At 46.5% G+C, this 16,056-nt stretch overlaps 1 protein-coding gene across 2 annotated transcripts in view; it reads right to left on the reverse strand.

Moving 5' to 3' along the window:
- The window catches only part of TRIQK (triple QxxK/R motif containing), an 85,317-nt gene that overhangs the window by 12,343 nt on the left and 56,918 nt on the right, over nt 1-16,056 (reverse strand). For both annotated transcript variants that reach the window (XM_063299475.1, XM_063299477.1), the window contains one exon: nt 7,810-7,895. In XM_063299475.1, coding sequence (XP_063155545.1) covers nt 7,810-7,895 — 86 coding nt within the window. The remainder of the gene's footprint in view (nt 1-7,809; nt 7,896-16,056) is intronic.

Raw genomic sequence — 16,056 nt, forward strand, 5'->3', positions numbered from 1 at the left:
TCTTAATTTCTTCATCCAGCCCCTGTTTGAATTGGTCTTTCAAGGCACTCTCATTCCAGTCCAGATCTCCTGATAACAGCTTGAAATCAGCAATGTAGATTCCCACTCTCTTGTTGCCTTGCTTGAGCTTCCGAATTTCCTGGCTGGCAGTGACCTCTCTGATCGGGTCGTCAAAGTGTGCTCGGAACCCTGCCAGAAAATTCTGGTAGTCCTTGAGAATTGGGTCGTTGTTCTCCACCATGGGAATAGCCCATTTGGCTGCTGGGCCCTTTAGCAGACTTAAAATGAAGGTGACTCTGGTTCTGTCTGTGGGAAACTCTGCCAGTCTGCTGTCGAAAAACATTGTGCACTGTGTGAGAAAAGTTCTCAACTGTCCTGCTTCTCCTCCAAACTTCTCTGGTAGACTGCCCTGGGATCTCAAGACTACTGGCAGAGCTGCTGCTGCTGCTTCTGGCACCGGTTGTGGGTTAATCGGAGCTGGTTGTTGTAACTGCTGTAGCATGGCAGCTTGTAATGTGTTGATCTGGAGATCTACTTGTTGTTGGTGTTGTTGCAGGGCTGCTGCCAATTGTTGGATGGCTTTCCAAATTTCCTGGTTTTCCGAAGACATTTTCCAAATGTCTCTCCTTTATTTTCTTTGTTCCTCCCTCTTTCGATAGGAGTTTGTTAGGATTGATGTCCTAACAATCAGAAATCACGCTGAGACGAGGAGTAGGTCTCTGTCATGACCCCGTTGCAAGGCACAAAGAGCCTCACAACGTGGATCATGATCATTAAGGAAAAGAGGAAGGAGATAATTAAAACCGTGCTTAAACCAAGCACCCAAAGCACCCACACCCATGGACTCATATACAGCTGAAAAGAAGGGCTTCAGATAAGCAGCGATAAGCCACACCTGGTGTGCCCTGGAGGACACACCGGAACCAAGAGGACAAGGAAAGACACCGGGAAAACGCCCACACAACCATCAAGGAGCCCATCAAGAGGGATTGGGGACAATGAAGGGTGGAGGAGCACGGGACCCCACAAGAGAGTATAAACAGGGCGCCTCACCACCGCACCCCAGTTCCCGTTTTTCATTCTGTCAACCACCATTCCAATAAACCGGAAATCCTTAATACCTATTAAGTGAGTCCATGCCTTATTGCAAAGCGAGACTGACCCTGACATAAAAATGGGAACCGACAAAAATTTTTTTACCTAGCACCTATCCAAGTAGCTTGTGAGGGACCCTGCTAGGTATGAACAACCACTCGGCACCCAGCGGCGAAGCTCCCCTCCCCTCGGGCGGGATGTGGCTGAGGTCCGGGCGGCACAACGCCCAGGTAAGTATGGGATCCAGCTCGGGGGAAGAGGAGTGGGAGGGAACCATCCCGGTGCCCCGGGGCCCGCGGGCCACCAGGGCGAGACAAGGGGATCCTCTCCAGGTTCGCCCGGCACCCCGGAGGAGAGGCGAGCCAAACCGACACCCAGGGCGGACAGAGTCGAGGGATCGCCCGGCACCACAGAGGGACCGAGGGAAGGTCCTTCCTCCACAACCAGAGGCGAGGGCAAGCGCAGTGGCGAGCGCACCAGCGGGAGTCTGTAGACGGCGGCAAGGCTGGACGTGCTGGAGGAGGGGATACAGGCAATACGGCTGCTGCTCCAACAGCTGACGGCGGCGCAAGAACCCCGCGGCGGCAGCATCGTGGAGGCGCACCTGGACGAGAGACGGCGGGACGACCTCGCGGGAGGTGGCAGCTACGGCGGAGCCCGGTCCAAGGAGCCCACCCGACGACTGGAGGCGCACCCGGATGAGAGACGGAGCGGCGACCCAGCGGACGGCGGAGGCCATGGCGGAGCCCGGTTCCGAGAGGCCACCAGAGGGACGACATCCCACCCTCCCACCCTGACGATGAGACGACCTACTGGCGAGGGGACCCAGCGAGAGACAACGACACCGCCAGACGCCTGGAGCCGATCCGACCTGCACCAGCCCCCACGCAGCACACTGCAAGGCCCAGATGTGACCTGGAGCCAGGCCAGAATGGCAGCCAAGGACATCGGCATAAAGTTTGACGGGGACCCCTCGAAACTCTCCTTTTTCCTAACAAATGCGAGGTACTACCTCGAAGAATGGAGTCCCTGTTTCAGGACTGAACGGGGCAAAGTCAATGCCCTCGCCATAAAATTAAAAGGACGGGCCGCGGATTGGTACGTCCAATTGTGCCAATCAGGTGCCCGGGCGCTGCAGGACAGCACAGAATTCCTTCGAGCGCTGGAACTGCACTTCAGGGACCCCCTGGAGCAAGAAAGAGCTAAAAGGATGCTGAAAACACTCAGGCAAGGGCAGCGCTCCGTGGCAGAGTATGCCATGGAGTTCCAAGCCCTAGCCGGCAAGGTGGAAGCCTGGTCTCAATCGACCCTGATTGAGAAATTCAAAGAAGGACTTAACTTGAACGTGCTCCGGTGGGCACTCTGTCGCAACAACCCCAACTCCCTGACCGAGTGGATCCGGCTGGCAGGGGAAGCAGAGGACGCCCACGACACATTCCGCCAAGGCCAGAGGGAAGCACAGCAGGCGGAGACAGCGAGACCATCACGGACAGCTGCAAGGCCGGGGAAGGCGAGATCCCAACCGTGGAAGGAGGAACGGGACCGGCGCTTTGCAAAAGGGCAGTGCTTCACGTGCGGCAAGGACGACCATAAGGCGGCAGCATGCCCCAAACTGACACCCAGAGAGAGCACGAGGAGGGCACCAGCCGCACCAAACCCAGCGCCAAGAAAGCAACCAGCAGCGAGGGGGGAGTATCGGGCCAGACATTTCCCCTACAGCTCAGAGGAGGAGGGAAGCAATCCCGATGAGCCGACGGGAAACGACAGCCACCTGGCCTAAGGGGTGCCGAAGGACAGGTGGAGAAGAGCAACAGGCGCAACGACAAAGGGGTGAGTGAGGAATGTCCCACCCTCTATGTCCGTGTCACCCTCACCCATGGGGAAAAGACTGAAAAGGTCTGGGCACTGATTGACTCTGGCTGCTCTAAAAGCCTAATGCACCCAGACCGGGTAGCCGCGCTTAACCTCCGCTGCTATCCACTTCAGCACCATTTGGTGTTCACTCAGCTTGACGGATCAGCAGCGGGAGGAGGCCCGGTCACCCAATACACCGGAGAAACCGCACTAAGGCTCGGCAGCCACGAGGAAAAATTGGCTTTCATCGTGGCACCGGTGGGGCAACCCCTACTCATACTAGGGATTCCATGGCTCGTGCAGCAAAACCCAGTTATCAACTGGAAAACCAGAGAGATTAAGTTTGCTGACGGGCATTATCAAGCACCCACAGGGAACAGGGTCCCCCGAGCGGCCATGGGGAGGGCAATGATGACTTCAGAGCACAGAGAGGCGGCGCTGCCAGAGGGACTGCCAATCAAATACGCAGACTTCGCAGACGTCTTCGGCGAGAAAGAGGCGGACAAACTCCCCCCCCACAGGAAAACGGACCGTGCCATTGAACTGGTCCTGGGGGTACCCCTACCCAAACCCAAAATATATGCCATGACCCAGAGGGAGCTGGCAGCATTGAGGGACTTTGTGGACAAAAACTTGGCAAGAGGTTTTATCGAGCCTGCAAACTCTCCAGTAGGAGCGCCAGTCCTCTTTCGTGAGAAAAAGGACGGGTCACTGCGGCTCTGTACAGATTACCGCGGATTAAACGCCGCATGCATATCCAATAAATACCCTCTACCCTTAATAAAGGACATCTTGTCCCACCTGGCAAAGGGTAAGGTATTCTCTAAACTGGACCTAAGGGAAGCCTATTACCGTATACGGGTACGGGAGGGGGATGAGTGGAAAACTGCCTTCAACTGCCCATTGGGGTTGTTTCAATACATGGTGCTACCATTCGGACTGGCAGGTGCACCGGGGGTGTTCATGCAATTAATCAATGAGGTCCTGCGTGACCACCTTTTAAAGGGGGTTTTGGTTTACCTCGATGATGTATTAATCTACACTGAAACAGAACGTGAGCACGAATGCTTGTTAAAAGAAGTGCTCAGGAAACTTCGCAAGGCAGAGCTGTTTGCCAAACTCTCCAAGTGCAAGTTTCACAGGAAACAAATTGACTACCTAGGGTATAGGATTTCCGCTAAAGGAATAGAAATGGACCCAAGCAAGGTCCAAGCTATACTGGCATGGGAGCGCCCACGCATGAGGAGACAACTTCAAAGTTTCCTCGGATTCACGAATTTCTACAGGGGGTTCATCCCGGGACTGGCGGAGATTGTATTACCCCTAACTGACCTACTGAAGACTAAGGGCTTGGGGGACACGCGCAAATCAAGAAACCCGGGGGCGCTACTAAACTGGACAGCTGATTGTCAAACGGCATTCGAGAGACTAAAAGAACTCTTTACAGCTGAACCAGTGTTACAACACCCCGACCCCACCAAGCCTTTCGTGGTGCAAGTAGACGCCTCCGACTTTTCCATCGGAGCCCTCCTGCTCCAAAGGGACTCTGACAACCAACTAAAACCCTGCGCCTACCTTTCCCACAAATTCTCCGAAACGGAGAGGAGATGGCATGTATGGAAAAAGGAGGCATTCGCAGTGAAAGCAGCTCTGGAAACATGGAGGCACCTGCTGGAAGGGGCCACCTGCCCCTTCGAAGTCTGAATGGACCACAAGAACCTGGAGGCACTCAGCACGCTGAAACGCCTCAGCCTGAAGCAGGTGTGCTGGGCTCAGTTCTTCAGCGGTTCAATTTCACGCTGAAATTTATACCGGGCAGGAAGAACTTCCTGGCGGATGCCCTCTCCCAACGGCCACAGGATGACACGCAAGCCTCAGACATCGTGGGGACAGTATGGACCAAGAAACAGCTGAGCTGCCCAGCGGTCACGCGCAGCCAGACACGGAATCAGCGCACGCCAGCACGAACGCCAGGGAACGAACGGAGCCACCGTTCAATTTCACCTAACTGGCAACAAAGACTCACACAACCACTACAAACAGATACATGGTCGCAAAACAACCGACACCATGTAGCTATCAAGAACAGCCTCGCCTGGAAAGAGAAAGTCCTGTACGTGCCAGAATCACTGCGGGGGGAAATTTTAAACAGATCACACAGTGACAAAACTGCGGGACATTTTGGGTTCGTAAAAACCCTTCATCTAACGAGGAGGCAATTTTGGTGGCCAAACCTGAGAAAAGACGTGAAAGACTACGTTGCCACCTGTCCCACATGTGCCACCTCCAAACGGAAAGGGGGGAAACCCCAAGGGCTGCTGCAGCCAGTAGCCAGCCCCTCCCGCCCATGGGAAGAAATCTCCATGGATTTTATTGTGGACCTCCCACCCAATCAAAGGAAAACAGTAATCTGGGTGGTAAAAGACTATTTTTCAAAGCAGGCACACTTCATTCCGTGCGCAACCATCCCCTCCGCCCAACAACTAGCACGCCTGTTCCTGACACACATATACAAGATCCACGGAACCCCCTGCAGGTTGGTGACTGATAGGGGCACACAGTTCACGTCAAAGTTTTGGAGGGAATTTTTAAAACTAATCGGGACTAAACAAGCACTGTCCACTGCGTGGCATCCACACACGGACGGATCTACAGAGATCCTAAACTCAACACTTGAACAGTTCCTGAGGGCATCCATAAATTACCAACAGGACAACTGGGTGGACCTACTACCTTTTGCAGAGGTAGCCTATAATAATGCAGTACACCAAAGCACTGGCCACACCCCATTTAAGGTGGTCTACGGAAGGGACTTTGTACCAATACCAGAACTACCTCAACCAGATGCCCCACCCTGCTCACCAGACGACTGGGCAGCACAGCTGGCAACAACCTGGCCAATCATCCAAACGGCCCTAGCAGACGCACAAACTACGTACAAAAAATATGCGGACAACCACAGGGCGGAGGCACCGAACTACAAAGTGGGAGATAGGGTCTACCTCTCCACTAAGTTCATAAAAACCTCGCAACCCTCGAAGAAGCTGGCACCTAAATTCATCGGACCCTTTAAAATCACAGAGGTAATCAATCCAGTTACATTCAAACTGGAACTGCCTCACAACTTGCGACGGGTCCACCCGGTATTCCACTGCGCTCTACTGAAACCGACAAACACATCCAAATGGCATACGGAGGAACCCCCGCCCCCACCCACCATGATAGACAACCAACAACATTTTGAAGTACAAGAGATACTGGACTCAAGAAAGCAAAGAGGCAAGCTGCAATACCTCGTCAAGTGGAAACATTTCCAACACCCAGAGTGGGTCCAGGCACAACATGTCAGGGCAAGACAACTAACCAGACGTTTCCACGAGGCATACCCAGAGAAACCAGCACCCTAAAGACATCTTCGGGAGGCAGCATGTCATGACCCCGTTGCAAGGCACAAAGAGCCTCACAACGTGGATCATGATCATTAAGGAAAAGAGGAAGGAGATAATTAAAACAGGGCTTAAACCAAGTACCCACAGCACCCACACCCATGGACTCATATACAGCTGAAAAGAAGGGCTTCAGATAAGCAGCGATAAGCCGCACCTGGTGCCCTGGAGGACACACCGGAACCAAGAGGACAAGGAAAGACACCGGGAAAACGCCCACACAGCCATCAAGGAGCCCATCAAGAGTGATTGGGGACAATGAAGGGTGGAGGAGCACGGGACCCCACAAGAGGGTATAAACAGGGCGCCTCACCACCGCACCCCCGTTCCCGTTTTTCGTTCTGTCAGCCACCATTCCGATAAACCGGAAATCTTTAATACCTATTAAGTGAGTCCATGCCTTATTGCGAAGTGAGACTGACCCTGACAGTCTCTAGTGTTTATTACTGCTACATTAAACAGAATCCTAACAAACTCAAGAAGCGTGGGAAAAACCCAGACATATAAACCCCAAAAGCTAAGACGGGTCTGATCTGTGTCTCTTTGAATGGCTGCTTAATTTCTCAGTACTACGCATGTGTTTTCCACCCTGGATCGAGGCCCTCTCCTGCTCACCATCAGTACTCATGACAGCAGCTATCATATCCCCTTGACCAAAGATCAGTACACACCTTCTATCTGGGATGGTCGTTCTCTTCCTCCGAGTGTGCAGCTTTGGGAAGGACACACATGGAGCATGAGGGAGGAAGGGAATACCTGCCTAGCCATCCAGATCAGCTGAATCAACCCTGGCGATGAACAGGGTGACAGCTGTCACAGCCAGATCACCAGGGTTGATTCGGCTGATCTGAGGAGAAGAGTAGAATATCAGCTACACAGTGGAAGTTGAATTTGGCCCTACAGCTATATATTTTAAAAAGTTGCACTCACTAGTGACACATAGTGATCAAAATTACTTTAACCCTATACACCCTCCTTCTATGTAAATCTTACTGGAGTCAATGGGACTTAGATCTCAATAAATAAATAGATAAGATGCACGGCATTTTATGGCATACTAGGGACAATAGTCATTTGATCTACTATAGCTCACAAGCTGCTTTAAAACAAGAATGTTTATCAATTCTGTGCATGTTAACCCCAAAATATGTTTCAGAAAGTTCAAAGCAATTGACTCTCAAACAAAACTGCAGCCTTTTTATTTTAGTTATCCTAGTTTGTTCGGTGGGTTAAGTCAATGAATATATTACATTCTGGCATTCAGTTTATTAGAGTTTAGCAGTGCCATAAACTATTTCTCAAACAAATACACCAATGTCATTAACAATCTCTAAAGAGCAATATTCACCCAACACTTTGGGAAAAAGAAACTCAATGTTTATTGAATGTTGGTGTAAATATATACCAGCCATACCTTTATACCTGGTGCAGTTTTTTTGGCCTCTGCTTTCAGTCTTGCTGCTTTTAACATTGGCTTGGTTTTCTTATAATCTTGTTTTCCTGTTGAAGAAGGAGAAAAAGACTATTACTGAATGCCCTGTAGAGTAAACAAGGGACAATTATTTAATGATTGTGGCATATCCAAATTTTCACAAAAGAAGAGACAATTGCTATCTTTAATAGCCACAGAGACCTAGTGTGCATATTAGAAAAGGTAGCTCAACGATAATCACTGAAATGTTTGCTTAAATGGGTATTACATGAGAGTCTAATCTGAGGAATTTATTATTTTGTGCTCAGGATGGTCACATACAAATGATTATTCGAAACCACTGCTTCCATAGCATACCAGGTGGCGACCTGGAGTCACCATGTTTGGTGGCCATATAGATTTGCTAAATAAATAAATAAACAATAAATAAATAAATAACCACCCTGCCATGCCAAAATCCAGCATGTGCAAGCACACACAGAGACAGGTACAGAAACAGAACAATGATTTAATGAAAACAGTTTACATAATAATGAAAATTTATATAATGTTTCCATGCAGTGAGGTTAATTAATTAATTGAATTAAATTTCGAGGCCACCCAATTCCTTAACAACTCTGGGTCACTTATAATTAAAAAAGAAAAACAACATATATAGAAAGAAATCACAGCAGACTGGAAGAATATATACTACAAATAAAAAAAATGTAAAACCATGGGGAGCCTACAATTACCCTTTCCCAAGAACTGGGAAAACAAGTTGTCATTAGGGTGGGAGCCACACAAATCTCTGGGGGATGTAATTCCAGAAAGCAGCATTCTTTCTCTGCTTGCCATGAAAAAAGTCTACTTTTTGGAAATAATTCTGCTGGAATATAGATGATGATTATCCCTACTCCCATTTGTTGTTTATTCGTTCAGTCGGTTCCGACTCTTCGTGACTTCATGGACCAGCCCACGCCAGAGTTTCTGTCGGTCGTCAACACGCCCAGCTCCCCCAGGGATGAGTCCATCATCTCTAGAATATCATCCATCCATCTTGCCCTTGGTCGGCCCCTCTTCCTTTTACCTTCCACTCTCCCTAGCATTAGCATCTTCTCCAGGGTGTCCTGTCTTCTCATTATGTGGCCAAAGTATTTCAGCTTTGCCTTTAATATCATTCCCTCAAGTGAGCAGTCTGGCTTTATTTCCTGGAGGATGGACTGGTTTGATCTTCTTGCAGTCCAAGGCACTCTCAGAATTTTCCTCCAACACCACAGTTCAAAAGCATCGATCTTTCTTCTCTCAGCCTTCCTTATGGTCCAGCTCTCGCAGCCATATGTCACTACTGGGAACACCATTGCTTTAACTATGCGGACCTTTGTTGTCAGTGTGATGTCTCTGCTCTTAACTGTTTTATCGAGATTTGTCATTGCTCTTGTTCCAAGGATTAAGCGTCTTCTGATTTCCTGACTGCAGTCAGAATCTGCAGTAATCTTCGCACCTAGAAATACAAAGTCTTTCAGTGCTTCTACATTTTCTCCCTCTATTTGCCAGTTATCAATCAAGCTGGTTGCCATAATCTTGGTTTTTTTGAGGTTTAGCTGCAAGCCAGCTTTTGCACTTTCTTCTTTCACCTTCATCATAAGGCTCCTCAGTTCCTCTTTGCTTTCAGCCATCAAAGTGGTATCATCTGCATATCGGAGATTGTTAATGTTTCTTCCAGTGATTTTAACCCCAGCCTTGGATTCCCCAAGCCCAGCATGTCGCATGATGTGTTCTGCGTACAAGTTGAATAGGTAGGGTGAGAGTATACAGCCCTGCCGTACTCCTTTCCCAATCTTAAACCAGTCTGTTGTTCCGTGGTCTGTTCTTACTGTTGCTACTTGGTCGTTATACAGATTCTTCAGGAGGCATACAAGATGACTTGGTATCCCCATACCACTAAGAACTTGCCACAATTTGTTATGGTCCACACAGTCAAAGGCTTTAGAATAGTCAATAAAACAGAAATAGATGTTTTTCTGAAACTCCCTGGCTTTTTCCATTATCCAGCGGATATTGGCAATTTGGTCCCAAGTTCCTCTGCCTTTTCTAAACCCAGCTTGTGCATCTGGCAATTCTCACTCCATGAATTGCTGAAGTCTACCTTGCAGGATCTTGAGCATTACCTTACTGGCATGTGAGATGAATGCCACTGTTCGATAGTTTGAACATTCTTTAGTGTTTCCCTTTTTTGGTATGGGGATATAAGTTGATTTTTTCCAATCTGATGGCCATTCCTGTGTTTTCCAAATTTGCTGGCATATAGCATGACAGCATCATCTTGCAAGATTTGAACAGTTCAGCTGGGATGCCATCATCTCCTGCTGCCTTGTTATTAGCAATGCTTCTTAAGGCCCATTCAACCTCACTCTTCAGGATGTCTGGCTCTAGCTCACTGACCACACCGTCAAAGCTATCCCCAATATTGTTATCCTTCCTATACAGGTCTTCCATATATTCTTGCCACCTTTTCTTGATCTCTTCTTCTTCTGTTAGCTCCTTGCCATCTTCGTTTTTGATCATACCCACTTTGGCCTGGAATTTACCTCCAATGTTTCTAATTTTCTGGAAGAGGTCTCTTGTCCTTCCTATTCTATTGTCTTCTTCCACTTCTGTGCATTGCTTGTTTAAAAATAATTCCTTATCTCTTTTGGCTAACCTCTGGAATTTGGCATTTAATTGGGCATATCTCCCCCTATCACTGTTGCCTTTTGCTTTCCTTCTTTCTTGGGCTACTTCTAGTGTCTCAGCAGACAGCCACTTTGCCTTCTTGGTTTTCTCTTTCTTTGGGATCTATTTTGTTGCCACCTCCTGGACAATGTTGCGAACTTCTGTCCAGAGTTCTTCCGGGACCCTATCTACTAAGTCCAGTCCCTTAAATCGATTCTTCACCTCCACTGCATATTCCTTAGGAATATTAGTGAGCTCATATCTAGCTGATCTGTGGGTCTTCCCTAATCTCTTTAGTCTGATCCTAAATTGTGCAAGAAGAAGTTCGTGATCTGAACTACAGTCAGCTCCAGGTCTTGTTTTTACCGACTGTATAGATGTCCGCCACCTTTGGCTGCAAAGGATGTAGTCAATCTGATTTGGGTGTTGTCCATCTGGTGAAGTCCATGTATAAAGCCGTCTCTTAGGTTGTTGGAAGAGAGTGTTTGTTATGCAGAGTGAGTTGTCTTGGCAAAATTCTATCAGCCTATGTCCTGCTTTGTTTTGTTCTCCCAGGCCATGCTTACCTGTAATTCCAGGTGTCATTTGACTGCCCACCTTAGCATTCCAGTCTCCCGTGATGATAATAACATCTCTTTTAGGCGTATTGTCCAGTAGGTGCTGCAGATCCTCATAGAACTGATCTACTTCAGCTTCTTCAGCATGTGTGGTTGGGGCGTATATTTGGATCACTGTGATGTTAGATGGCTTGCCCTGAATTCGAATTGAGATCATTCTATTGTTTTTTGGATTGTATCCAAGTACTGCTTTAGCCATTTCACTATTGATTATGAAGGCTACTCCATTTCTTCTGTGGTCCTCTTGTTCACAGTAGTAGATCTGGTGGTCATTTGATGTGAAGTTACCCATTCCAGTCCATTTCAGTTCACTGACGCCCAGAATGTCTATCTTTAATCTTGACATCTCACCAATAACCACATCCAGTTTGCCCTGGCTCATAGATCTTACATTCCAGGTTCCAATGGCGTGTTGATCCTTAGAACATCGGATTTGCCGTTCACCACCTGCACCGTCGGCCGCTAGCCGTCCTTTTGGCTTTGAGCCAGCTGCGTCATCACGTCTGGGGCTAGTTGAACTCATCCTCTGTTCCTCCCCAGTAGGATTTTGACCATCTTCCGACCTGGGGGTCTCATCTTCCGATGGTATACCGACATATCTCTGGTTGTACTGATCCATTTAGTTTTCACGGCAAGAATACTGGGGTGGGTTGCCATTACCTTTCCCAGGGATCGCATTTAGTCTGACCTCTCTGTCATGACCTTCCCGTCTTGGGTGGCCCTTCACGGTTTAGCTCATGGCATCATTGAGGTGCTCAAGCTCCAGCACCACGACAAGGTAACGATCCTTTGCTGAAGCCATACAGTCCAGTTATGTTTCCTCCTTATTATTTCCAACTGGCATTCCAATCTCCAACCAAGGACAACTTGCTTGTATGTTCTTTAAATTTCAGATTGAACTTGACCATAAAACCTATCAATCTCTTATGCATCAGTGGTTGGACCATAAACCTGAATACAGTAACCATCATATGAAAGGGTAGTCCATGAAGTCTAATTGATATTATTCAGCCATTAACTCCATTGTACTGAAGTACTGTCCTTGCTATATACTTCCTATGAAAGCAACACCATTCCTTCTTTGTTTTTTGTGTCCTGAGTAGTAAACAGTATGATTTTCTGAATGAAAGTTTCCAATTCCAGTCCATTTCAATTCAGCCTAATATGCTGATGTGTAGCTGATTCATTCATCTTTCACTGTGTGAGCTTTCTCACGTTCATGCTTCTTACATTCCATATTCCCACTGTAATTCTATCTCTGCAGCTTCAGATGTTCTTTTCCCTCATGGCAATATCAGGAACTAGATGCCCCAAAAGCTTTTATCTGTGTTATAAATACAAGATCCTCAGGTGTTCCCCGGTAGCATGTTGAGTGCCATCCAGTGATGATGATGATGGGACCATCATCCAGTAACATATTGTCAGTCAGCTTACCTTGTCTATCCATGTGGTTTTCCTATTGTCACTAAAGTGATCATCCATTGTCAACATCTTCCTTTAGCTACTGCCCAGTATAGATGCCTGCTTGATTTAGCTGGCCAACTGGGATAACTTCCACACCTTTGGTGACCCTGGGGAACTCTTAAGTATATTTCCAGAGTACTTTGCTCATCCCTCCCAGGAACACCATCCCTGTGACAATGAGATAGCATAGTAGGATTTGAGGGGGAATTGCTTTCTGATGAACCTTAATTTTGTTGTCCAGAAGCTAATGGTTTAAATGCCTTGTTTAAGTTATTGTTTTAATATGTATCTTATCCAGCTGTTTTTAGTTCATATTTTTAGGTACAGGTTTTTAAGCCTTCTTGAAACAAATGTTTGGTTTGAAGGGCAACATATAAACATTGTAATAAATTAAAAAATAAATAACTACCATCTGGTTTATCATCATCCTGATCTGCAGGTCTATCTACTCTATAATCATCAGGAATTATTTAGCTCTTTCACGAGAAACCCTTGAATAAGAAGGTATTAGGAGGAATATTTGAATCAGCCTTACAGCAAAATATCTTCTTTTTCCATTAAGTAGAAAGATATAAAACAAAGTACCCTCTTTTTCCAATAAATCATTCATCTTCAAAGCAATTATGCAGTGCAAAACAATGATATATAGGAATAATTTCTGCAGCAATAAATTTAAATGCAGATAAAAATAGTTTGGGCTGAAGCACAAGGTCTAGGGGCAATTACGTGCATTGGATGCACATCAGATCCATCTGAGGAGAAGTAATAGAAGATTTTAATCGGTACCATTATGCCTTAAGAAGTATCAGTTGCTTTCAACAAAAGCATATTGATGTGCTGCATGACTATGTCCAAGTATCCAGAGAGAACCCATTAATCAAGGCAACATATCAGTAAGTGATTTTAGGTAGTCTGCTGAAATAAATTTTATGTTTTCTATTATTATTTCTCTAAATCTGACTGTGAATCAGTTTACAATTGGCAATATTTGCAGACTGAATTTAAAGTCAGTGTTAACAACCTGAATCTGCATTTACTGCAAACATAGATATTAAGAACTGAAACCACCTTTACTGTAAACAGTCTATTTTTATAATGAAACTTGTTCTTTATTCGTTCAGTCGCTTCCGACTCTGAGTGACTTCATGGACCAGCCCACGCCACAGCTTCCTGTCAGTCGTCAACACCCCCAGCTGCCCCAGGGACGAGTCCGTCACCTCTAGAATATCATCCATACACATTGCCCTTGGTCGGCCCCTCTTCTTTTTGCCTTCCACTCTCCCTAGCATTAGCATCTTCTCCAGGGTGTCCTGTCTTCTCAGTATGTGGCCAAAGTATTTCAGCTTTGCCTTTAATATCATTCCCTCAAGTGAGCAGTCTGGCTTTATTTCCTGGAGGATGGACTGGTTTGATCTTCTTGCAGTCCAAGGCACTCTCAGAATTTTCCTCCAGCACCACAGTTCAAAAGGATCTATCTTCCTTCTCTCAGCCTTCCTTATGGTCCAACTCTCGCAGCCATATGTTACTACGGGGAACACCATTGCTTTAACTATGCGGACCTTTGTTGTCAGTGTGATGTCTCTGCTCTTAACTATTTTATCGAGATTTGTCATTGCTCTTCTCCCAAGGATTAAGCGTCTTCTGATTTCCTGACTGCAGTCAGCATCTGCAGTAATCTTTGCACCTAGAAATACAAAGTCTTTCACTGCTTCTATGTTTTCTCCCTCTATTTGCCAGTTATCAATCAAGCTGGTTGCCATAATCTTGGTTTTTTTGAGGTTTAGCTGCAAGCCAGCTTTTGCACTTTCTTCTTTCACCTTCATCATAAGGCTCCTCAGTTCCTCTTTGCTTTCAGCCATCAAAGTGGTATCATCTGCATATCTGAGATTGTTAATGTTTCTTCCAGCGATTTTAACTCCAGCCTTGGATTCCTCAAGCCCAGCATGTCACATGATATGTTCTGTGTACATGTTGAATAGGTAGGGTGAGAGTATACAGCCCTGCCATACTCCTTTCCCATCTTAAACCAGTCTGTTGTTCCGTGGTCTGTTCTTACTGTTGCTACTTGGTCATTATACAGATTCTTCAGGAGGCATACAAGATGACTTGGTATCCCCATACCACCAAGAACTTGCCACAATTTGTTATGGTTCACACAGTCAAAGGCTTTAGAACAGTCAACAAAACAGAAGTAGATGTTTTTCTGAAACTCCCTGGCTTTTTCTATTATCCAGCGGATATTGGCAATTTGGTCCCTAGTTCCTCTGCCTTTTCTAAACCCAGCTTGTGCATCTGGCAATTCTCGCTCCATGAATTGCTGAAGTCTACCTTGCAGAATCTTGAGCATTACCTTACTGGCATGTGAAATGAGTGCCACTGTTCAATAGTTTGAACATTCTTTAGCGTTTCCCCGTTTCTGGTATGGGGATATAAGTTGATTTTTTCCAATCTGATGGCCATTCCTGTGTTTTCCAAATTTGCTGGCATATAGCATGCATTACCTTGACAGTATCATCTTGCAAGATTTTGAACAGTTCAGCTGGGATGCCGTCATCTCATGCTCCCCTGTTATTAGCAATGCTTCTTAAGGCCCATTCAACCTCACTCTTCAGGATGTCTGGCTCTAGCTCACTGACCACACCGTCAAAGCTATTCCCGATATTGTTATCCTTCCGATACAGGTCTTCCATATATTCTTGCCACCTTTTCTTGATCTCTTCTTCTTCTGTTAGCTCCTTGCCATCTTTGTTTTTGATCATACCCATTTTGGCCTGGAATTTACCTCCAATGTTTCTAATTTTCTGGAAGAGGTCTCTTGTCCTTCCTATTCTATTGTCTTCTTCCACTTCCGTGCATTGCTTGTTTAAAAGTAATTCCTTATCTCTTCTGGCTAACCTCTGGAATTTGGCATTTAATTGGGCATATCTGCCCCTATCACTGTTGCCTTTTGCTTTCCTTCTTTCTTGGGCTACTTCTAGTGTCTCAGCAGACAGCCACTTTGCCTTCTTGGTTTTCTCTTTCTTTGGGATGTATTTTGTTGCCGCCTCCTGAACAATGTTGCGAACTTCTGTCCAGAGTTCTTCCGAGACCCTATCTACTAAGTCCAGTCCCTTAAATCGATTCTTCACCTCCACTGCATATTCCTTAGGAATATTAGTGAGCTCATATCTAGCTGATCTGTGGGTCTTCCCTAATCTCTTTAGTCTGATCCTAAATTGTGCAAGAAGAAGTTCGTGATCTGAACTACAGTCAGCTCCAGGTCTTGTTTTTACTGACTGTATAGATGTCCGCCACCTTGTAGTCAATCTGATTTTGGTGTTGTCCATCTGGTGAAGTCCATGTATAAAGCCATCTCTTAGGTTGTTGGAAGAGAGTGTTTGTTATGCATAGTGAATTGTCTTGGCAAAATTCTATCAGCCTATGTCCTGCTTTGTTTTGTTCTCCCAGGCCATGC

The sequence above is a fragment of the Candoia aspera genome, chromosome 3, assembly GCF_035149785.1.
Source record: "Candoia aspera isolate rCanAsp1 chromosome 3, rCanAsp1.hap2, whole genome shotgun sequence".
NCBI classification, from domain to species: domain Eukaryota; kingdom Metazoa; phylum Chordata; class Lepidosauria; order Squamata; family Boidae; genus Candoia; species Candoia aspera.